General features: G+C 37.7%; 1 protein-coding gene across 1 annotated transcript in view; it reads left to right on the top strand.

Moving 5' to 3' along the window:
- Positions 1 to 219: 219 nt before the first annotated feature.
- The window catches only part of CNTLN (centlein), a gene marked incomplete at its 3' end in the record, with an annotated part of 188,009 nt that continues 163,463 nt past the window's right edge, over positions 220 to 24,765 (top strand). The window contains exons 1-2 of the mRNA XM_080362311.1: positions 220 to 344; positions 17,956 to 18,044. Of these exons, the coding sequence (XP_080218437.1) occupies positions 252 to 344; positions 17,956 to 18,044 (182 nt within the window). The 5' untranslated portion in view covers positions 220 to 251. The remainder of the gene's footprint in view (positions 345 to 17,955; positions 18,045 to 24,765) is intronic.

The raw sequence follows: 24,765 nt of genomic DNA, 5'->3' as shown, positions 1-24,765 counted from the left end.
CTGCCTCTCGACCCTTCGCTTGGTCGATGTAGCAGTTGCGCTGACGTCATTGCACCGCGTCCTTCTTCCTTGCGGTTTCCGGCGCTCGCCCGCGCGGTAAGTGCAGCTGAGAGGGGGAAAGTTTTCATTTGTGTGGTTCACAGTACCGGTTCTCTCCCATTTCCCTCAGGAGCGGGCGGGCTGGGGCTTTCCGCACCCTCTCCTGGCCGTCCCTGAGGAGGCGACCAGAGGCTCTCACCGCGACGCCGGCGATGGCTTCGGGGCAGGCGGAGGCGGCAGCACCGCGGGTGGCTGACCTGCAGGAAGAGCTGCGAAGTCTGGCGGAGGAGCTGAGCCGCTGCCAGGTACCTGAGAGCGGCGGTGAGGGGCTTGCCCGGAGCGGCGCGGCTGAGGTGCCTGCCGACCGGGAGGCTTCTGCCCGCAGCTCGGGAATGCCGGGGGTTCGCGTCCCGGTTCCGGTGGACGCGGAGGGCAGGGCGGGGAACAGAGTCACGGGTGCCCAGCCCGTGTGGGGCAGGAGGTCCGAGTGGCCACCGCGGCGGGTTCCCGGACAGGGGCTTCTTCTCAGCATCCACCGCGGCACCACGCCAGGGGGCTGCGGCGCCCACCTGTTGGGCGGCGGCCCCTGGGTCCGGTCTCCCCGCAGCCGCTCTGGCAGCGGGAACCCGAGCGCTTGGGCCTTGCAGCTCCGCCAGGCGAATTGAACCGGCCACGGGCTCTTACTCTGGCTTAAAAGCAAGCACTTGGCCAGAAAGCGTTTTTTCTTTTCTTTTTTTTTTTTTTTCACCGTTAATTTGCTTGATGTGTAATGGCAAGAGTGCTGAGGTGCTGCTTAGTGCAATTTCTGCAAAAACGAGCAAATAGAGTGGTTCTATAGAAATGTATGTATTGAAGCAACCTTTAGAGGTCATTTAACCTCTCCCCCTACCTTGCAGCAGGATTAAGTATATCCAAACCTTTCCTGAGAGGGAGGGATTTATGAATAATTATGTTTGTGCTTTTAAAAGTTCCCCCAGACTACCTTCCTTTGACCTCTCTTCACAGGCACTGTTCCCTCTTTCTTTTCAACCTTTATGTTTAGGTATATTTAATGAAAATAACAAAATGTTGGTAATATGAGGTCCCGTTACAGCAATCTGGGCTAATTCTCTGTGAAACAAGTGGATTACACCTAGAAGGTATGGCAGAAAGGAAGGCGACAGGTAATGATCTGGCTGCTTTCTCACTTACTTCCTGATAGCCAAAACAATATTTTCTTGTGGGGCATGGTCTTGTTATGTCCATGAAGGCCTGGGCTGACCTAGTTGTATCTGTGAGCAGAAAATAGTATCCACATTAGCGTTAGTAGTGGTTTGTTGCTTCAAGCAGCATTGGAACACCTCGTGAACTGGTGCTGGGTTTCTGCTGTAGGTAGAATCCAGACTTCCTATAAAATCTTGTTGCACAGGAGAACTGCAGGAAGAATGAGCTGTCAATAAAAATCTGTTTAGAAATACTGAACAATGAATGATTTGGGGATATCTTAAGTGTCTTGTGGGAGAAGTTTAGAAAACACGTTATAATGATAATTCAGTTAGTTTCCTCTTCTTTGTATGCAGATGTGCAGTATCAGACAAAATTTGGTGGAGGCAGGAAGGCTCTGTGCTCTGCTTATTTGCTAGTTGAACATAAATTATATATTACTAAAACCTAGTGGTGTAAAATATTTTTTAAGAGGATTATGAATAATAGAAACTTTAAAGTAAACAGTACAAATTTGAATTTCTAATCACTTTGATAATGTAACTTAATGTACAAAAATTGTAGTTAAGTACGTGATTTCCCCTTTAGATTCATGCAATTACCTGTGCATTTCTCCGTGTTCCTTGAAGTGATTCCAGTCATTTTGAAGTCAGCAACCAGAAAATATTTTAAAATGTATTTCTTTTAAATCTCATACGTATTATCTTGCTGTTCTTGTATCTTTGTCTTGTATCAGATCAGATAGCTTTTTGGGAGGGAACCAAGCAAAAAGGAGCATTAAAGTAGCTCCTATATTTGAGAACAGAACCCAGTCAGTGTTCTGCATTAATCTCTCAGACTTCAGGTAGAATCCAACACATAACATCCTTCTAATAACAGGGGTTGCATGTCTTTGGGATTTATTTTGGGTTATTAATAAAGCAAAGGAAAGTGAAGCAGTAATGTATAAGCAGAGATTCTTCTCTGAAAGCACTGCAGTATAGATGTCTGCATGCTTTATCATTTTACTAATCCATCAATAAATGCAGAGAGCCTTGTTTAAGGATCTGTATGTTATATAAAGAAGGGGGGAAAAAGATTTCAATACGTAAAAGAAGTGATAACTTAGTCAATTTTACAGCTTTTCCAACGTAGGATTTATCTGAAATAATTAACCTTCTTTGAAGTTTTCTGAAGTTATTCTGAATTTGGATGGGAAATAGATATCACTAAGATTCTTCAGCTGTTTTAAAAGTTAACTGATACAATTATTCAGGGACGGTTAATCCATTTTATGTTCATATTTCATTTGAAAACATCAATGTATGTAAACAGTGTTAATGTTGTGCTTTTCTAATGTCTTCACAGCTGAAATATGAAGTTTTTACGGACCAATTAGTTCCTTTACAGGAATTACATTTCACCTGCTGGGATTTCCTTAGTGTCATTTAGATGTAAGATCTTCTTTGGTTCTTGCCTTAAGTCATCACCTGACATTTGTAGGTCTTGTTAATCAGAACTGTTTGAGTTGGAAGGGACCACTTGAGAGCATCTGTTCCACCTCGCCCTGGAGCAGGTTGCCCAGGATGGTGTCCAGTCAGGTTTTGAGGATTTCCATGGCTGGACTCTCAGCAACCCCTCAGGGCAACCTGTGCAGCATGCGAAGACCTTCACAGTATAAGTTTTTCAGTTTCTGTTAAGATTTTCCTTGTCTTATGTTCAGTTCTGTTGGGTAGGGTTATCACTTTTGGAGACATCCTTAGTAGGGATTTTGGACAGAAGAGACATTAATGAGAGGTGTTAGCTTTTAATCCAGCAACTGGTTAAAATTGCATGAGTTTGTTGTTTTGCTTTGTTTCTTTTCTTTTTTTTTTTTTCTTCTGAGTATTACATACATGGACACATAAGCTGCACTTCCAAAACAGACTTCGCAACTGAAATACAGTTTAACAGTGTACCATAACTAAAGAATTAGCCTTAAGTATTTCTTTATGTATTGACTTTTGGGTATTCTTTTTCAGAAGAAAAAAAACCGACTTATCAAATGAGGCTGAAAGTTTTAATTTGTTCTAGGGAACATTAAACAAGGTTATACAAATAGAGGTGTATATATCCAACAGTTATCTAGCACCTGAAAAAAATGTGCCAAGTTTCTTTTCTACATTTCCACACCTTCTTGGGCTGTTGTATTCACTGTCACATAAACTGACTTTGAAAACAAAGTCTCTCCCCTGAGAACCAGAGTTCATTGATGATTTGGAATCCATTGGCTAAATATATGGAAGCCAACTCTGGCTAATGAAGCTCCTGAGTCTTAGCGGAAATATTGTGCGTGCTGGCTTTGCTCTTCCCACAGGTATTCCCAGCATCTCCTTTTGGCTACTGCCTGTTTTCTACAATGGGGTCCTGGAGTAGCTGACCCTTTTTCTCATCTAGGATAGTAGCCTTTATGTTCAAACCTAGGCTCTTTTTGTTCTTCACATTTGTTTTGTCTTTTGAGGTAACTCTTCCATTCAAGACCCAAATATGGCATTTTGAAGACTTTTTTTTTTTTCTCCATTACTTTTATTACTTTTTTTGACTTCAGCAGCTGAGGCTTGCGGTATTTGATATTTTCTTTAATACTGCTAAAAATATTGTGGGAGCTTGAATAATAGTAAAGGAGATCTTGGAGTCAAAATTTTTTAGAATCAAGATTCTTGATTCTAAAAAATAAATCTAAAGCATGTTTGCCTCTGTATTATGCTGTTTTGGTGTCTGTAGTAGAGCATTGTGTAATTATTTTGATAATCACTTAATAAACAATTTCTAATTTCAGTTCTCCTCCTAATTTTACTTGAGAATTACTTAAATAACTGAGTAATTTTCCTGAAAACAACTGCAAAGTTAACACGGAATTTTTAATTTTTCAATTTATTGATTACTTTGAGACCTTGTTTCCCTTTCTGTGACTGGCTCGGCATTTTTGGGGGGCAGTGGAAAGGCAAGGGTCCAACAGTAAGTTATGACACAGCTGCTCTCAGTTACTTTCTTTAACTGCTGCATTGTATTTTAGGGTGTTATGCTGCTGCCTACCACCTCAATACTCTTCTGTGGAAAATATTTAACACCTACATTCTTCATGCTCTTTGGAGTTTTGGGCTCCTTTTGGTTTTTAAAAGATCTGGCATGTATTTTACCCTCATCTTGTTTTGTCCTGTGAATCTATGTTTTCTGGGGCCATCTGGAGGTGTTTTTGCAAGCATAGTTGCTCTTGATAAAGGAAACCAGAGTAGTTTGTTTCTCTTTTTTTTTGTAAGGGAAATTATTCACTCTATCTCTGGAAACTCATTCTGTTGAGTGAAGTTTCTGGACCAAGAGTTTTTATTTAGCGTTCATGTGCTTTCTGTTTAATCTTCTGTACTTCCTTAAACCAACTGCTGACTTTATATTTTAATAATTGGTTTATAGTATATTCTGTGGTTAATTTCTTGTGGTCTTTTTTTTTGCCCAAAGATGTTTCATTTGGTGCAAAACAACCTGCATTTCTAAAGCAAAAGATCTGTATTTGGTGTTCTAGCTCTTAGTCTCTTAACTGCTAAAGTACAGACACTTCCATGCTTCCTATTCTGTAACTAAAAAGATAGGAAGTGTTTTTTAAAGTATCCTATGGTGGGGAACTTCATCAAATCCTTTCTTTGAACAAACAATGATATGAGACAGCGTTTTGCACATACAGTTGAGTGTCTTATGTTGCTGGAAGTAGGAAGAGGTAGAAGCAGCAAGCACATGTCCTCTGTTTTTACTTATGCTACTGGTGATAGTTACAAAAGGAGTTTAGTTTGGTCAGCTTCATTTCATATTTACCAGCCTAGGATCTCTTTCTTTATTTGCTGAAAGTGCTGTTTTGGGTTCAAACAAGTGTCTTAACAATTTAGCCATTATTAGTTAAAAAAAAAGACAGTCTTGATTGTATTCTTTGCAGCTTTGATTTCAAAGGTGGCGTGGCATCTCTCACTACTAAAATAAGGTGGATTTTCCTAATAGAGACTTCCTTTCTAACTTTCTGGTTCTGTAAAAACTAAGAGTACCCTGGCTTTTTTCTGTGGTTGTATATACTGTTTCTAGGGAGCTCTTGTTAGCGTTGTTTTCTCTAGCTTGTGCTTTTCTTGTCAATGATGGCAATAATGCCTGCTCCTTTGCTGTGTTAGGAATTTATAGGTGTATATAGCTGTGACTAAGTAACAGGGCTCTCAAGAGTTCACCATTCATGGTACTCTGTGCAATTTATACCTCTGACTCAGAAGGTGCAATCCGTCGGCTGCCAGTGGTCTGCAGACCATAGTGTTCAGTCAAAGAAACAGTACTGCTGCTTATGTTTTTCAATTTACATATGTAGTTTATAGATTGAAAACCAGAAAATTCTCCAGTAGTCAGAAAGTTAGGAGCTTATCATCTGTCTACAAGTACTCTGCTGCAGTAGATTTGCTGGTAGAATTCTCACAGTTTCTGTCAAAAGGTGATAAATAATTGGGGAAGAAAGATGCTCCTGTAGTTGCTGTCACTGTTGCTTCTCTTCGTTGCTAGAGTTTGGGGAAAAGTTTGTAAGAATGGGCTGTGTGTATCCGTAAGCATTTTTGTGTAGAAAAGGAGCAAGGAAGTTGGGCTATTACTTTGTGGGAAGTGGAAAGACAAGGGCTTCAGGGGCTGCTGGCTTTGTTTTGTGTTTTAGGTTTCCTGCTTACTGTGAGAAGCTGTGTGTAGTTCTTTTCTGGTCTTCATGTTTTATTTTATGCTGTGTTAGCAGAAAAAGAACATTACTTTGTGGACAGCTGGACTGTCTAGTATTGGTCACTTTGTGGGTCAAGAAGGGATGTAAAATATTCTACTTGCTATCACTAGCATTGGTAACAGATAGGATTGCTATAACAATTTCTTCTTATGAAAAGTATTTCAGTAGCTAGGAAAAGAGATGCATTCTTTCATTCTGGACCTATTTAATATCCAGGACACCCACTGAAAATCTAATGGTAGGCATGATAACATTGATTTATAAATAGTTTTAAAATGCTCCTACTGTATTTAGAAGTAAATTTGAAAAATATATTAAATAACAAAACATCGCATTTTTTCATGATACATGAATAGCTATTTGAGATGCGTGTTGATTGTACATATTAGAAATGTTTTTAAATCAATAGCTGAGAATTGAAACAAATACTAAATCTAAAAGGCGATAGTTCTTCCTTAGTGATGTGCTTTTATGGTGACTTGGTTCTTAATTTGTGACCAAAATTTAAATGGTTGTAAACTACTAGTATGACAATTTGAGTGCATTAGTATTTCTTCTGGATGGATTGTTGATATCCATGCTGTTCTTTCGAAGTGGGGCAAAGTGTTTAATGCTCCCGTTCATTAAATACTAATTTATTTTATTAGTGATTAAGCCGAGACCACATATTTATTGGTGCCAAGGGATGCCAGCTGTTTAGTGCTTTGAGTGGTTTTTTGTTTTTTGTTTTTTGTTTTTTAATTATTATTCTATACTGTTGTACTTTGCCATGAGGAGCCTAAATCACATGAGTCAGACAACACAGGTGTTGTTAGTAAAGGCCTTACTCTCTATATATTATAGACAGAAGTAGTGTTGTTGAATAGCTGTTTGTTTATTTTTGTCTTTTTTATGTTTGATAAATGTCAGCTAACTAGAAGAATTTTTGCATAACTGGGCTTTCCTTCTGAAACATACAAGCTTGGAATATTTGAGCAAAACTGAAGATGAACTGAGAGTGAGATTTAAATTTAAAAAAAAGTTTTTTTGCACTTGCTGAAGTAGTTACCTACTTACAATATGTTTGTGTGTGAATATTTCACATTGTCTCCACCATGTGAGTGAGAGTCTGAAATTGGGTGTACAGATCAGAGCCATAGAACGGTTTGCATTGGAAGAGATTTTTAAACATCATCTAGTCCACACCCCCTGCCATATGCAGGGTCATCTTTGTGCCTTCTGTTCTCCAGGCTGAACAACCCCAACTCTCTCAGCCTTTCTTTGCAGGAGAGGTGATCCAGGTCTGATTTTTTGTGGCCGTTCTCTGGACCTGCATGGACAGAGCTGTGTCTGTCTGGTGTTGGGGTCCCCAGAGCTGGATGCACTACTCCAGGTGGGGTCTCAGGAGAGCAGAACAGTGAGAGAGAATCGTCTCCCTCAGTCTGTTGGCCATGCTTCTTTTAATGCAACCCAGGATACAATTGGCTTTCTTGGCTGCAAGTGTGTTTTGCTGGCTCATATCCAGTTTTTCATCTGCCTGTATACCCAAGTATACCTGTATACCCCTCCTTGGGGTTCCTATCAATCAATCAATCAGTCCCACAGTCTGTACTAATGTTTGGGATTCCCCTGACCCAGGTGCTGGACCTTGCACTTCTCTTCGTTGAACGGCATGGGGTTCACATGGGCCCACTCCTCAAGCATATCAACGTCCATCTGACTGGCATCCCTTCCTTCTGGTGTAAAGACTGCAGCACTCAGTGTCATCTGCAAATGTGCTGAGGGGGCATTCACTCAGTCGCACTCTATGTAATTAATGAAGGTATTAATCTGTATTGGTCCCAGTATGGACCTTGTTACTGGTTTCCATTTAGGTGTTGAGCTTCTAATTGTGTCTCTCTGGATGGGGCCGTCCAGTCAATTCCTTATGCATCTAACAGTCCACCCATTAAAGCCATATCTCTCCAATGAAGTGATAAGAATGTTGGGGACTGTATTAAAGGCTTTACAAAGTCTGGGTAGATGACATGTGTGGCTCTTCAGTTGTCCACTGATGCAGTGACTCCATTGTAGAAGACCATTAGCTTAGTCGGGCACCATTTACTCTTGATGGAAGCCGTGTTGTCTGTCTCTAATCACTTCCTTGTCATCCATATGCCTTGACATAGCTTCCGGGAGGGTCTGTTCCATGGGCATTGCAGAGAAGCTGACTAGTCAGTAGTTCTCAAGGTCCTCTTTTTTACCCTTTTTAAAAAAGGTGTGGTAGTCCCTTTCCTCTAGTCACTGGGGACTTCACTGACTGCCATAAGAAAGGCATGAGTGAAAAGTATCCTTTTATGAGAACGATGGAACATTGTTGTTTCTCAATAAAGACAGTTGTGTTTTACATGCTTGTAATTTTTCCAGCTGCACTGAGGAAGCCTCTGGAACATGCTGAGATTTCTACATTTACCACATAGTTTTTCTACATTTCTACATTTACCACAGATTCAGCCCAGAGGAGAGTGACTGAAGCAGGTCTGTTTCTTCTGTCAGGTATATTTTGGTTCTGGAGGAGGTATGCTGTTCTTAGGGAATGACTTCAGATAGTCTTGTTCTTTGTAGTTATTAAGTGTGCACTGTTTCAACTGTTTCAGGTGCTGTTTAGTTCATGTTGCAGAGGTTATGCAAATATTCTTCTATATGTCTGCAATTTCACAGGATTTGAGAAGTACTACAAAGTCATTTCAGGCAGACTTGACGTCATGGACCCAAATTCTACTTGATTGGTCATGGTAGTTCAGAGTGAATATACCCAAATGTATGTCTATGGTTATATTGTCTGTAAAATAAAACTACTTGTGGATTCTTGTATTTTCAAATGCATTGAAAATCGCAAATGCATTATCACTGCATTAGTCAAGACCATTACATTTAAATAAAATCTAACTCTGAGGCCTATGCCGGAACTTTTAGATTATCCTGTCCTATTCAAAAAATGATGGAAGTTTTGAAATAACTCTTAGAATTGTAGTGCTTCCACAAAGCACTTATGTGACTTAGAAAATTCATGTCCTGTTCTATTCTGTGCATCTTCCGTCCAAATTACTTCAATGACTACAGTTAGTTTTAATTGAAGTAGTGTAGATATTTGTAGCTCAAAATGAAATGTCACAGATGAGTTATCCTATCCTTGATCTATAAAGGGATTAAAGCAAACCCTTACCTCTGGAATCACAGAATCACAGAATGTTAGGGATTGGAAGGGACCTCAAAAGATCATCTAGTCCAAACCCCTGCCGGAGCAGGAACAACTAGATGAGGCTACACAGGAATGTGTCCAGGTGGGTTTTGAATGTCTCCAGAGTAGGAGGCTCCACAACCCCCCTGGGCAGCCTGTTCCAGTGCTCTGGCACCCTCACTGAGAAGTTGTTTCTTCTCAAATTTAAGTGGAACCTCTTGTGTTCCAGTTTGAGCCCATTACCCCTTGTCCTACCATTGGTTGTCATTGAGAAGAGCCTGGCTCCATCCTTGTGACACTCACCTTTTATATATTTGTAAACATTAAATAGGTCACCCCTCAGTCTTCTCCAAGCTAGAGAGACCCAGCTCCCTCAGCCTTGCCTCATAAGGGAGATGTTCCACTCCCTTAATCATCTTTGTTGCCCTGTGCTAGACACTCTCCAGCAGTTCCCTGTCCTTCTTGAACTGAACCCTTTGCGTTCTACTATCCTTTCCTCTTTGAAATCATCAGCCAAGAGTTAAGTTTTCAATGCTGAGTACTTGGCATGGGACAATTGTTAGTGTAATGGCTGTACCACTGACTGAAGGCATGCTGAGTGTACTGACTCTGCCCTCACCAAAGAGCAAAGGAGTTAATTTACTTTTAGCTATTCAGTGAGGATGGGATTGTGTGTCGTATGTCCATGTCTATCTGGTAACTTCTCTCTGCCATTTAACAGGTTTTTATTTCTCTCCTGTCCTCCTGTGATAGTACTGATCATACTTTTGTGAGGTTAATTCATTGACTGTGTCCTGATGGGCAAGGAAATACCTTGTGTTTCTTGTCCATCAATGCCATAATGAGTCAGTTATTAAGAACATGTAATAAAATTATTCAGTTAAGTGGATTGCTGTCTTTTTGTCACATTGAGGGACTAATCTGAGAGTTAAATTATGAAATCATGTCTAATGACAGCATCTTTTAGTGTAAGTCGTGTAATATTTTTACTCCATCACCATTGTAATGTAACATTGTATTATTATTTTTATGGTGCCTTTATGCTTTCAACAGAGTTCTGAGTAAGGATGCGATCTCTTGGAGGCGTATGCGTTTATGTTTATGTTTATGTATATACTTCTATTCTACAAATATGTGTATGTAAATCTGTGCTATCTTTGCATTTTTGATTCAAAGGTATTTTTGTGTTCAAAACTACAGCAGAGACAAGATATCAGGAAATTGTTTAAATAGAAAATTGTGGTTGGAAGATACATCAGGCTATTTTTTAGGTATCATAAAGTTACATGTTGGTTGCATTCCCCTTATACTGCAACATTAAGGAATTGGGAAAGAAGGAGGGAAGATGCACTTGTTTGCTGATGGTGTCTGTTTTGAAGCTGTCAATCTCGTCAAGGTGCATACAGTCTTATTACAAATCTCTAACAGGCAATTAGATGTAACAGTGCATACTGTGTGTGAGTGACTTTTGTGAACTGGAAAATAATCTAATGTTATCTTTAGACCCTTGTGCATTAAAAAGCACCAAGTTTTCTTGTGAGGGGACGATTGGTCTTATCTTCTAATGACTTTTTAGGTTGTTGAAAAGTATAACGCCTCAAAGATAGGCTCTATAGAGTGTAAGTATTCTGTACTGTAACCACGCAGCAGGACTGGGTGGGTTGTAGAGGGAATACCTCTTATTTAGGAATGTAATCTGTGACTGGAAATCACGAATATACACTGGCACAGCAGGATCAAGAGAGTCTGCACTGGCAGCATACAACAATGTAAGTTTAAGTGTCTTGTGAGACGTCGAGAAGTAAGCCTGTTACTCACATATTAAGTGTGTACATCAGCTCAATTAAAGGCTTGAGCTCTTTAGTCAGAAGTGTCCTAGATGTTAGGGGAGTCCAAAAAGATCCATATTAACAATTTTCTTGCAGATATTTTAATGCTTATACCAGCCATATTATTTTATGTCATGTGTTTTTTTTTTTTTTTCTCAATTTCATATAGTATTTTGCATTTCCATGTGAATTCTTCCGGCCTGACAGTCATGTGTATTTCATTTTGTGTTGGAATATTCTCTTTGTAATAGAAAAAAATGTCTGTATCTGATTATTATGTTGTTCTTATTAAAAATTAACAGTAAACCAATAGCTCCCTCTGTCCTCCCAGCTGTTTCTTCTCTTTTGGGGGTATCTACTGATTAAACACCTAAAATGAGAGTTTGTGTTCTGTGCTTTTCTAGCAGTTTTTTGTGTTTGATTTTTGTTTGTTTTTTGTTCCCCCCCTGGTTCTGGTGATGTTCTCTTCCAGATTTCAGAAGATGGTATCTTCCTAATTAGTAAATAATAATTTATATTGCTGTAAAAATGTATGGTATGATATGAACACTGCTAACGGTTGACATGCTTTGAAATAAATACAGTGAAACTTTGAGGAGTAATGATTTCAAGCTGTAGGTAACTAACATGCTTGATGTATGAATTTATGCTAAAAGAGGAAGGTTCTCTGTTTATCCTTGTTCTCAACACAGTGCATGATAGACAGGTAAACAAAAATTAAACTTACCTATAAATTTAATATCCAAACTGTCATGAATGTATAGTTCCAGTGAGCAGAAAAAGAGAGATACTGTTATGTCTTTTGGCACTCTTCCACTGCTAATTTAAAAGCTTTTCCTGTAGTAGTTTGTATCATTACTTAGAAGAATGCCAGCTAGTTCTCTGCAGTGTGAAAGTACTCAAAACTTTCTGTGGTTCAGTCACTATAAAGTTTCCCTTAGGCAAATAACTGTATGCAATATTGATTTTGTTCTATGTACTTTTGATATCAAATGTCCAGAACAGTATTTATGCTTGGATTTATCTTTGAAAAGGAAAGTAAGTTGTTTTAATTTAAATAAGAATATTTGTATTTTCCTGCTAATAAGCCAGAGGCATTCTGTGTTTTTGACTTACACTAACTTTTAATAAGTTTATAACTTCACTCACAAGCAAATACTTCTGCTGTAGCTAGTCATGCCATATATCCTGTGTCAGTCTCATTTTTATCCCTGTTTCTGAGCTTGCTGCTGTTAAAAATCAGTAATAAAAATCCAGTTTGCTTTGCAAAGCACACATTCAAGGCCTAAGTTACTCTTCATTTCTGTATGTCTTTCAGTATGATGATGAACTACAATTATTTTCACTATAGGCTGAGGGAAAAATCCCGCTTTTCATGGGATGTGCAGAATGCCCTTTTTTTCTTGCATAATTCTCTAGTTCTGGTATGCAAACTTTATCACAGGATGAGTGTCTTTATTTGACATTAGATGAGTTGTGAATAATAATGATTTTAATGAGTAATTTTCACTAACTTTCAAATGACATCTGTATACTGCCTTGTGTATGTCAGTTCTCAGCTGTTCAAGGTACACTCTTGCTGACCTCTTGAGCTGTTGACATACACTTGAGTAGGCTGAATGTTTGTTGGGTATGCTGAAGATTGATACATCCCAGGCCTTGACAGCTGTAGTGTTTTTCTGTGCCAACTTCAGGCAGTCTAAGCAGCCCTTTTTTGGAAGAAATTGGCTCCCAAGACCATTCAGAGAACAGCCTTACCAAGTCCATTAATTGTGCCAAGAGCTTCAAAAGGCTGTTTAAACTTCTTAAAACTGAATAATTTCTGGCTAATATTCTGTTATGCTTAATTACTTATAGATTTAAATAAAACAGTTTTAGCTATCAAAATGTTTGGCATATTAAAGAGAAGTCACATTTTATGGTAACTTATCATTCATTGACTGATGTTTGACTAATGTTATCATAATGAGAAATTTTGTACCTTGCTGTGTAAACTTTTATTTAATAAAGTCCACAGATTTTTAACTGCAGATGATGTTCTGTGTTTTTTGTTTTTTGTTTTTGTTTTTGTTTTTTTTCTCTTTAAACTGATAACTCGTATTTGAAGATGCTGCTAAATAATTTGTGTCCTTTTTCTTTTGGCAGAAAGGCCACTTAGGCAGGACTGAGTTCTGTGTGCATTTACAGAAATACAAGTATGCAGTGAAAGGCATTTGTCCATTTCAGTTAGAATACCTGTTGATAGAATTACTACATTGCTGTGTGGGCTCATTTGTGGGTTCCACTAGTAACTTTAAATACCAGTTCCTACCATCATTAAAGAAAAACAAAAGAAGAAACCAGCATTTATTGAAATTGCATTGTTTTGCAGTTCTGGAAGTTCCAGTGATTTTTCACTTATTTCCAGATGACTTGGGAAGGTGCGTGTTTGTGTTTCATGCCTTTTTTTTTTTTTTTTTGTAATGGACACTACTTAACCTGTTCTGTTAAGCTGTTTCTTTGAAATTTATTTAGTGCACACCATTCACATTCAATATTCCTTACTGAAAGGTTTTATTTTTAGGTTAGGATGGCTTTTTTCATTCCCACTTCATCTACCATTCTTCCAGCACAGACAGAAAATGTTGCAGAACTTAGTTAGGAATGGCAATTTCACTGACACGAGTACAACTTGGAGTTGATTTTACTCTTCCCTGGACAACTTTGAAAGCAATCTGTGCAATAGTTATAGGTGCTTTGTGGTTAATCTGAACTGCTTATTCAATTAAAAGAGATTATTTGTACCTGAGTGGCTGTGTTCTCATTAGAACGACAAGGTTCATTGCAACCTCCTGTATGTATCAAAAGGTCAATTGGCTCAGCAAATTTTAGGTAGAAACTAGGTTGCTAGAGGCTCAATATATGGTGGCTATTTGGCAAAAATCATGAGGAGGGATGGGAACACTTCTTGTTGGATTGTACACATATGTATATTTTGTCTATGTTTGTTCATTAGGAACAATTCTTTATATGTGATTGTAGTTTCCCCCCGTTGTTGTTTCTTGTAGTGGAGCAATGCTGTGCTTGGAAGTTCGTGTCTGAACGTTGTGCGTTATTCTGTTTTCTCGTGATGCCTTGTGCTGTTCATCAGCTGGGACCTGGAGTGCACAGGAACCTGCAGGGCATGACGACAGGCAGCACCACTGCTTGTAGCGAGACACGTGATACTCCATAGTGCTTCTTGGAGTCATGTGGAAACCCAAGTGTCTCAGCCCTTCAAATAAATGAAAAGGTAGAAAACCTAAGAGCTATTTTTGTGGTCTTGTATACAGAACAGTAAAGGGAAAAGCTAAGGAAGCCTGATGTAAGCAAATCCAGAGCTTTGAACAGGTAAACAAAACTGAACAAAGCTTGTGAGCGCGTAAATCAGCATCAGAAATTTTGATTGTTCAACTCAAGATTTTTTGAGTGTTTGGAGATAGCATATTGCTGGCACTTTGTTATATTTGGGTTTTCTCTGTGCGGTGGTGGCTTCATGGCCCTTAGGCTAATGTGCTAGTGGTTCTAAGTAGTTTAGTGTAAAAATACACAGTGTATTCTGTATTAGAGATATAAAAAAATTCAAGTACTATTATGACTTCAGTTCTGCTCTCCATATGGCTGATTAACTGAGATCTTTGAATTAAAATTAGAGTTAGACATAGTTTATTAGATGTAGTGGTTTATTCCTCCACTGTTGTTCAAAGATTTACTTGTACTCAGAGTGGTTTAATTTAGAGTGTAAGAACTGCTGACTTACTGTCCTTCTAAATGATTGAAAAGAAATCATATTTCCATTGCTATTATTTAGTGAGTTTTTGTTTGGCTTTGTGTTTTTTCTTTGCTGGGCTCCCAATATAAACACAAGATATTTTTAAATGCTAAAAATACTCAGAATCCATGCCTAATGCTTTTGGGAAGCCTGCAGCAGTTTTTCCAAATTTGAAAAACATTTTTATTTTTCATTCTGTTTCTGCCTGAGAAGCATCAGTAGGTCATGCATGGTTCACAATGTATGCACACTGTGACTTTTCAGGTGGCATGGTAAGACATTTTCAAGAGGTGGTGTTTTTTTTTGAGGACAAATGGAAAAAGTGCACATTTTTTTATAGTCTTTCAGGCTAGGTACATAGAAATCCAGGATATTAATTGTCATAAGGTAACAGAACACAATGAGAAGTTGTACTTCAAAAAAAAAAACAACAAACAAAACGTGGTGGATAGCCATCTTTTTGGCCTGAACTGAGTAACCTGATTAATATGATGCTCACTGTTTGTTTTTTAACTTAATTTCTAGCTGAAAGTTAACTTATTTTTAGCACTTCTACTGAATAAAGACTTGGATACTGATGCGATGTCACTATAGTTCTTATTTATATGATGTATGGCTTAGTTTTGGTGTTCTTTCTTCAAAAAGTGAATGTGGTCATGCACCGTAGTGCACCATAATACAGTTAGTTACAATCTGCTTTCATGCAGCGGGGTCACTTTCAGTTTTGAAAAAAGTCCTTACACTGCTAGCCCAATTTGTTTAGAGAATAATAGTGTTCCTTTCAAAAGTTTTTAATGAGCACTTTGTGCCCCATTTCGTTTTTACCCAAAGTTTATTGTTAATTGTTCGGTTTTGTTTGGAAATGCCAGAAATGAAGTCTGCCTGTCAACACTTTAAAAGTTAAATATATCCTACAAAGGCAATTAAATTTTTATGAAACACAAACTCTTTCTGCTGTAGTCCAGTTTGCATAAGATGATAACACTCTTGAACGATACGATCTTTGTGGCCAGAGCCTTTGTTTTATTTACTTTCTAACACAATCAGAAAGCTATTTGGATTTCTTAGTGGTGTGCATTCTTACAATAGGTGGGTTATTTTTTCTGGGCTTACAGCAATACCTTGACAAGACATCAGATCTCTGTAAAGTTTTCTTCCTTGCTTGGTTGAAGAAGTTTCTGTCATTTAAAGATTTTAGGAAATATAAACTAGAAACTAAAATAGTTGAAAGAAGATGACTTTTTTTTTTTTAAACTAGCAGTCATAAAGCCCCTCATTTCTCACTTGCTCAGCATTTTTATTATGTTTTTTTAATAATTTCAGCATTGCCTTGCTTAAAAATATGTGCATTTCTAAATTTGAAGGAAAGACACATCAGAACTTTTTAATGTTTTAATTAAAAAATCTTGAAGGCTTTGCTCATAAATCATGGACTAAATAGGTACAACCGTATCTCCTATTTTTTTGCATTATCATTGTTAAAGTTTGTTTAATCCATAATTCAGTGTATTTGGCTGTTGCGGTATTATTGATAAAATAATTTATTCTCAGTGCACTGATAAATTTCAGAAGTCTGCTAGCTTTAGAGAGATCTTTTGATTTTGTATTGAAGATGTTGTCTTGTTCTGAATGGAGTGATTGTCATGTGCTGGCACTGATACTGCTTGTAAATAAAGTTCGTGTCTGCTTCCTAGAAGGCAAAACTGATCGGCAGCAAATGAAAAGATGACAAAAAAGAGAAAAGGCAATTTCTGCTCCTGAGATTGACTCTAATCATACAGTATGCGGCCCTTGTTTCGTGTCTTAGCTGTTTTGTGTCTTAGGTGACTGCTGCTTTCAGCTGTTTGGAGCCATGGGCACACAGTACTGTGACCAAAGGTGCAATCTGTTCTTACTCTAAAAATGAGGAATTGGGGAAAGAAGAAATTAAGTGGCAAAGCTGTGAAGAAACCAAACAGTAGAAGTGAAGATAAGAACTCAGGCCTTCTATTTCATTGGATAATTGGTATTAAGATAGACTTGTGCAGAGATTTTGGGTTTTTTTAGCCAATTTTAGTGAGGGTTCTGGTTAACTAATGAAACCTGCTATATCTTAGTAGATTGTTAGGTTCTGAAAGATTGGGAGGAGGAAGCAGGAACATGGATAGCTGTAATAGTGTTTGTTTTCATTTTAGACAATGTATTTGAATTCTATTTCTCTTTAACATTAAAAAACTAGTAAAAGGTAGGCTGAGGCTCCTTTGCTTTTTACCTCTTGAGCAGACTTAGCTGCCAGTTCGATGGTTTTGTCTTAATAATTACTAATTTTGTGTTCGGCTGATTTTAGCAGGTTTTGTCATACTCTAGTCTGTTTTTTATGTACATTTGCTTTCTTATTGTTCTCATTTATCTCTTTATCTTTTACTGATTTCTGCCCCTTCCCTCTTACTCCTCCGCCCATTTTTATATAATTAACACATTATGATTTTAGTTTTTATTGTAACTACATCAATATTGATGCTTCCAGTAATACTGTATTGGAATAAATATACATCATTGCAAAATAACAACTTGTATCTAGTAGAAAATATAAATCTGGAAATGCTTTTAGCCGCATCTACTTTTCACAAACTTCAGTGTATTTTTAAAGAACATTGTTTTCCTGCTCTCATTTGAGAATTTTTTCGGAAGCTTTTATGTAATGCAGGTTAGCTGAGTGTATGTTAGAAGACTGATTTACTGTCTATTTTTAAATAAAATTTAAGAGCTGCATATGGTAAAACAATGTTGAAGCATGTACTCCAGGTTCAATGTTTATTAATAGAAACTGTGTCCTGCTGCTTGAAGTACAGTAAATGATATAGCAAAAGGCAGCCTTGTTTGAATAATGTAAATTTCTGTTGCCTTATGTCATGTTGCCTACTCTCTTGTTGTTGATTGTAGATAGTTGTCTTCCTTCAAACTTCTGTGTGGTTAAAACCTTGTCTATTCAAGAGAACTGTTTGCTATGGCTTTTTTTATTCACAGGGCATTGAGTAATTTGTAGGGAATTCTTACTAAAATAGAAGGGTTTTTGTAATTGTCCTTTGAATATGTACAGTATTTCTTCTAAAAAAGGTGTAGCATACATTTAATCTTGTTCTTATCTGTTTTTCCTGTCTCTCAGGCAGATAAAGAATTTGTGTGGTCTTTGTGGAAACGTCTGCAAGTGTCAAATCCAGATCTTACTCAAGCTGTCAGCTTGGTTGTGGAAAGGTGAGTTTAAACATTCAATGTGATACTAAAACCAAAAACAAACAAAAATCCCTGATTATGTGTTATTCTTTAATTGTGAACTACATGGGACTTTAAAAAATTACAAAAATTCAGTTGTTAAATTTTGTCAAGAGTACCTGGAATATGTAACAAGTTTCCTTTTTTGGTACAAGTTGAAGTATACTTAAAAATATGTTTTTGTTGAGTTCGCTGTGCTGCAGTTGAATTGAATTTTTAAATTGTAAATATACTGAATAGTCTTTCTATTGAAAGAGCAAGAGGAGGTAAATGACATTTTCTGGTGTCATAAGTGGCTGGATAACAGTAAACAGTTGTGTTTGTCTGCATTCTTAAAGAAGTGAAAGGCTAAGACGTGCTAAGAGAAGAGATGACTATGCAGTTCAATTATTGCTCCTCTGAGGATATTAATGATGACTATTTCCTCATGATACTTACATATTATAATCTGATTGCTGTAAATGTTAATCATCACAGTATGTGATTGATTGTTTTAGAATGCTAATGTTTACAAATACAGAATTTTTGTAGGCCAAAGATAGGGTGAATGTGAACAAGTTGGTAACATGACTGTCAGAATTCAAACACTAGATTTTCTTACGGCCAAAAGATTTGTCTGTTTTGCCTCTCAGGGTGCCATGAGTTTAAAATGAAAAGGTGTATATTTTTAAACAGAAAAATATGAATTTTAACTTTTTAAAATGGCTTGCCAACGTTACTTGGGAAGCTCGTCATAGAGTTAGGAGGCAATAGAATCACAGAATCACAGAATCGACTGGGTTGGAAAAGACCTCAGAGATCATCAAGTCGAACCCTTGGTCCAGCTTCAGTCTATTTACTAGATCATGGCACTAAGTGCCATGTCCAATCTCAGTTTAAAAACCTCCATGGACGGCGAGTCCACCACCTCCCTGGGCAGGCCGTTCCAATGCCTGACCACTTTCTCTGTAAAGAATTTCTTTCTAATATCCAGCCTAAATTTCCCCTGGCAGAGTTTAAGCCCATGTCCCCTTGTCCTATTGCTGACTGCCTGGGAGAAGAGATGAATCCCCACCTGGCTATGACTTCCCTTCAGGTAGTTATAGAGGGTGATGAGGTCACCTCTAAGCCTCCTCTTCTCCAGACTAAACAACCTCAGCTCCCTCAGCCTCTCTCCATAGGTCTTGTGTTCAAGTCCCTTCACCAGTCGTGTTGCTCTTCTCTGGACCTGCTCCAGCACTTCAATGTCTTTCCTGAACGGAGGGGCCCAGAACTGAACATAATACTCCTGGTGTGGCCTCACCAATGCAGAGTACAGGGGAAGGATCACTTCCCTTGTCCTGCTGGCCACACTATTTTTGATACAGGACAGGATACCATTGGCCTTCTTGGCCACCTGGGCACACTGTTGGCTCATGTTGAGCTTCCTGTCAATTAGTACCCCCAGGTCCCTTTCTGACTGACTGCTCTCCAGCCACTCTGCACCCAGCCTGTAGCGCTGCAGGGGGTTGTTGTGACCGAAGTGCAGCACCCGGCACTTGGCCTTATTGAACTTCATCCCATTGGAATCAGCCCATTTTTCCAGTCTATCCAGATCCCTCTGCAGAGCCCTCCTGCCTTCCAGCAGGTTGACACTCCCTCCCAGCTTGGTGTCATCAGCAAATTTGCTGATGATGGTCTCAATCCCCTCATCTAAATCATCAATAAAGATGTTAAACAGGACTGGACCCAACACTGACCCCTGGGGACACCACTAGTGACTGGCCGCCAGCTGGATGCAGCCCCATTCACCAGCACTCTCTGGGCCCGGCCCTCCAGCCAGTTCTTAACCCAGCAGAGAGTGCACTTGTCCAAGCCATGGGCAATAGCTCCTTTGGATTCTCTTTCAGTGCTTTAATCCTGAAAGGCATGTTTATTCACATCTTTTTGTTCTGAATTTGATCAGTAAACATTCTTGCACTTCTGAAAATGTAACTTTAGGTTCTTTATCTGGGAGTTATTCACTATAGTGTTGTCCCATCTTCTGCATTGCACAAAGCAATTAATACTTTGTCCAAAAATTCAGTGTAATCAAATAACTAGAGCTAATATTCTAAACCATTCCTGTCCAGGGGAATAAACGGATAATGTAAGCACATGCAGATTTTTTTAGGACAGCTGTTACCTTAGAGTTCACATGTGGTCACCAACAATGGTGTTAAATAAATTCTGACTCTGTATTGGGACACTCACCTGCAGAGAGAAATAGCTTGGCTGTTAGGACAGTGTACTACTTTCAATTACTTGCATGCTTTGATTTGGGAAGTAGTTTTAATATATGAGGAAGACATATGAAGTTTACAGTGTGCCTCATTGATGGTGAAATGCAGATTCTCACTGACTTGTTTGATCATCAAATTTGGTCATATTTTCATGAGGACAGTGGTGGTAGTATCAATTGTCCTTCTTTAAACGTTAAAAAATGCAAGAACTGCTTAAAATATGTAAGTATAGTATTTAATGTGTGTAAACATATATGTATATAAGCACAAGTGTATTGAAAAAAAAAATTTTGCCGTAACCACATTTTACACATATCCTAAAAGTAACGGAACAGTTTACCTCATTAACATGAAGCCCCATAAGGTAGATATATTCAGGCTTACATTAACATTTTTGAGTCATGTTGCAAATAAAAAATAATCAGGATATTATTTAAATTGAAGCATAGAGGTGGTAGAAATCATGTATTTAAACGATGTTGACTACAAAAATTTATTCGAAGTTCTTGAATTGTATGCCTATATAAGATACAGTCTGTCTTCCTTATTAATCCTTCTTCATGTCTAAGAATATTTTTATGCTTGGTCGTTATGCCTTGCTTTAGATTTTTTTCTGCTTTATTTAGAACAGAAATCGATAACTTTGTGTGTGTTATCCTGACTGATATAATGAACATGAGGCTCTTAGATGCCACCTTGATGCCCACAAGCTTGAACATGAGGTGGCTTTTTTTTACAATGATAGGAAATACTTGTGAAACCCTTTTAATGTGGTGTTCAGGCTATCAGAAGACTTGCTGAAGAAATCTGGTTTGTAATAATCGTCTATTATATATGAAGGTAAAGATATATTCTGTATATGTGCTTTGGACTTTGTGTAGAGGCTGGTGATTGGTACTCTGTGTGAAAGTGTGACAACATACTTTATTAAGGTGCTTGTCTAGTTTTTCAAATGTCCTTTCTTCTTTCAAAGTAACAATAATGCTTTAGAACACCTCTTGTGAAGTCAAGGCTATACATATATATCATACCTTTCCCATGCTTCTCAGAGTTGTGGAATTAAGAAAGAAGAAATTGCTTCCTCAGCATCTTTTTAGGTGTTATCATTACCTCAGAGAATTCTGGAATAGGTTTGGATAAAACCCATTCACTGTATAGGAGTTCTGTTAATCACAGCTTTAAACTTTGGGGTTGCTTTGATTTGACAGATGGAGCAATAGTGTGTATTTTTCTCTTTAATGGATGTAGCTTCATCTCTTTTGTCTGAGACTGGTCTAATTGCTGCTTTGGAAATTATTTCTAGCCCAGCTTTACTTGTCAATCTTCTGTACAACCAGATTACAGCCTCATATATTCTCTCCTAACTTTTCTGGCTATAATCTTTATTATAATCCATAATCTTTTCCTAAGTAGCTGCAGTTTTATGACTGTACCTCTTCATACTCTCATCCTTTCTGAAAAGTTTTTGTCTTATTCCCTGCCTTATTGCAGTAAATATTTTTTTATGTTGCTACAGTGTCAGTTTATCTCAGTTCCAATATGTTGATTAGATTTCCAGGGAATCTGCTACCTTGCACTTCTGCTGTCCAGAAAATTACAGGTTAAGTGATTTTCTGGCTTTGTTAATCTAGGAAAAATATACAGATTTAAAGGATAAAGGGGTATGATTATCAAGTAGCAGTTACAAGCCAAATTATTCTGGAGGCCTGTCACTTGGCCCATCTCTGCTGTTCACAGCCTTATTTTCTGTATTCTACATGGTTGTATCAAGAGATGAAAATTAAAAATTCAAAAAAACCAGCTCGAGTCTTCTTAGAGACTTTTTTCCTTTTTCATCTGTTAGGAACAACCTTGACCCAGTCCTATCCAAGCTGATAATGTTTATTGTCTTGCCCTGGATTACTAGGAGATTTTGAGATGGATAGAATGAAATGGATTTAAAACTTCTGTTGTTTCTGCTTGGGACTTTGTCATATGGATATCACGAATGTTTGCAAAGCTTCATTTTTGAGGGTGTTCTTTCCACCTGAAGTTCTATAACAGAGAAACTTTCCGTGACAACCAAGCCTTTGTAATATAGACTACTTGATATCAGCAGCCAGCTACCTAACGGAAGCAGACAGAATCTGAGAAAAGATAGTAATTTGTATCCTAGATCACATATATAATGAACCAAATAGTACTGTTCAGTGTATTTCAGTCTTTAAATTGACAGAAGCAACAGCTAGACTTTCTCTAGGAGATTATAGTGGCAGGATTAAAAAGGTGCAAATGTGAGAAGACGGAATGTTCACTTAAAATCGTGTAGACCACAATTGTGTGATGAAGAAAAAAGTAAAAACATATATTAGAAGAAATTGAATGGGCAGTACTAGCCATACAGTCAGGCAATTATGTTAGTAGCATTAATTTATATTTGTAGCATTAGACAATTCCTTATAGTAACTTTTGCTCAAATAAACCAGGAAAATGTAAAAGGCATAATTTGGGGGTCATGGGGAGAATTAATAGTAAGCTTCCATTATTTGTCTGCTATTTTGAAGTGCTTTCATGGTCCCAAAATAGAAGTTTGCCTGCCCTAAAATTGTAAAAATGTAGCTGGTACCTTTTTATGTCTGTGTTGTTGATTCCTGTAATTCAGCAATGATATTTTACTTTTCAGCAGTCTTTGCAGTTCTTGCTGGATAACTGTAACTATATTCCCATTTTAATATTCAGATATAAACAAAAAATTATCTTTACTGTGCAAATGAGAAATGCCTTTGGGATATGTAAAAGCCTCCAGGTATTTTCAAACAAGCCATTGTAAAAGTACTACTCATGTTAGTGTACTTTCCAGCTACTTTAAATACTATTGATCTCAGTATTATGTAAAGAGTATGCTATTTCTAGTTCACTGCCTTTTGAAACATTCATTTTTTTTTTTGATGATGAGTTGAAAAAAGTGCTAGGAAGTACCTTTTACAGGTAAATGCGTGTGTAAACTTAAATAGAGTTTGGGTTCAGAGGAAAGTATCAAAGGTTCTGAAATATTTTTGTAAACTTTGAGAGCTCTCCTTTAAGCCTTTTCTCTTATAATACATGAAATCTTGACAGGTCAACTGTCAATTTTCCTCTAGGGCTTCTAGCTGACTCCTTTCTCGTGGAAGGGAGATGCAGTAGGATCCATTAGTGATGAAACTGTGGCAGTGATTCTAGATTTGGTAAATGTAAATGGGGATTGTATTGCCCTAGATGATAATCTTGCAGATAGTTACATTTGGCAAGCTTGCCTTACGTAAATGTTTTTCCACACCTGAATTCCAAGTGTGCTGTGTCTTGCAAGTCTTACCAAAGAGCAAGAATGGATTTATCATTTCAGGCCACTGAAAAACAGTGACAACCTGAATATTAGTGTCAGTGACTGAGAGAGCTTTGCTATTGTTCTTACTGGGAAGTTACATCTGTCTAAAAGTGTACAAACGAACAAAAGCATGGCTGAAGACCAACCAATCAGAAATAACCAAATAATTTTTAGAAACGTAATCACAGGATCTTACTCTGTGGTTTACTGCATCCTGTGAACAGCAAATTGTGAAAGAAATATTAAACAGGTTGACACAGTCTTCACTGACTGATTATGTGTGGATGTATTAAAAATGACAAGTACTTTTTATGTAAAAGGATAAGTGAATGTGCTTTATGAATGAGGAATATAGATTACTGATGTTAATTGAAAAATAATTTAAAAAACTATATCTGGCATATTTTGAAGAGAAGATAAATAGCTTACAGAAGCTTTCTTAAACCACTTACTGTTTTACTCTTGCACAAATTAACAGGAAACAGAATGACAGAAGATGGAGGAAGTAAACAAGATCTAACACGTTTTAAAAGACCATTACTGTTTTGTCACTATGAGTTTAAAATAAAGTGGACTCCCTAGTTATTATCACTCAAAGTGGACAGAATAATAGAGCATAAGAGTACAACCTTTATATCTAAGGTCAAATAATTGTGATTTTCTACAGTTGATGAAAGTTTAATATCCTGTTTCATTAAAAATTCTCAGAACATTGAACATAAGTCAACATTCCATGGAGAAGAAGGTATTATGCAGCTTGCATGTGTGCATATCTGCATATCGGAGCACAAAATATTGACATGATAATTGCAGTCAAGCCTGATTGAACAGTTGCCTCTGGGAATTCAGCTGGTGTTGTACCAACTGGATGGCTGCTCAGGACACAGTTTGAAATGCAAGGTGCAAGTTAGCACTTTATTCAGCACAGGCAGGCATCATTTAAAAATCCTTGGGGGAAACCCTGGTGATGTGCAGATGTTAAAGCAGTCTGTTCTGAAGTGCTGATATTTTGAACACTGTAAGACTTGTGTATTTTAGATGAAAAATGTTTGCAAAATTATTAGGGAAGAATGTCAGTGTTTTCTTTACTACTCTAGTGTAAAAATATGTTTAGTATTTT

This window comes from Nesoenas mayeri (genome assembly GCF_963082525.1).
Source record: "Nesoenas mayeri genome assembly, chromosome: Z".
NCBI lineage: Eukaryota > Metazoa > Chordata > Aves > Columbiformes > Columbidae > Nesoenas > Nesoenas mayeri.
Note: the sequence above shows the minus strand (reverse complement) of the source record. Positions and strands in the feature narration are given on the sequence as shown.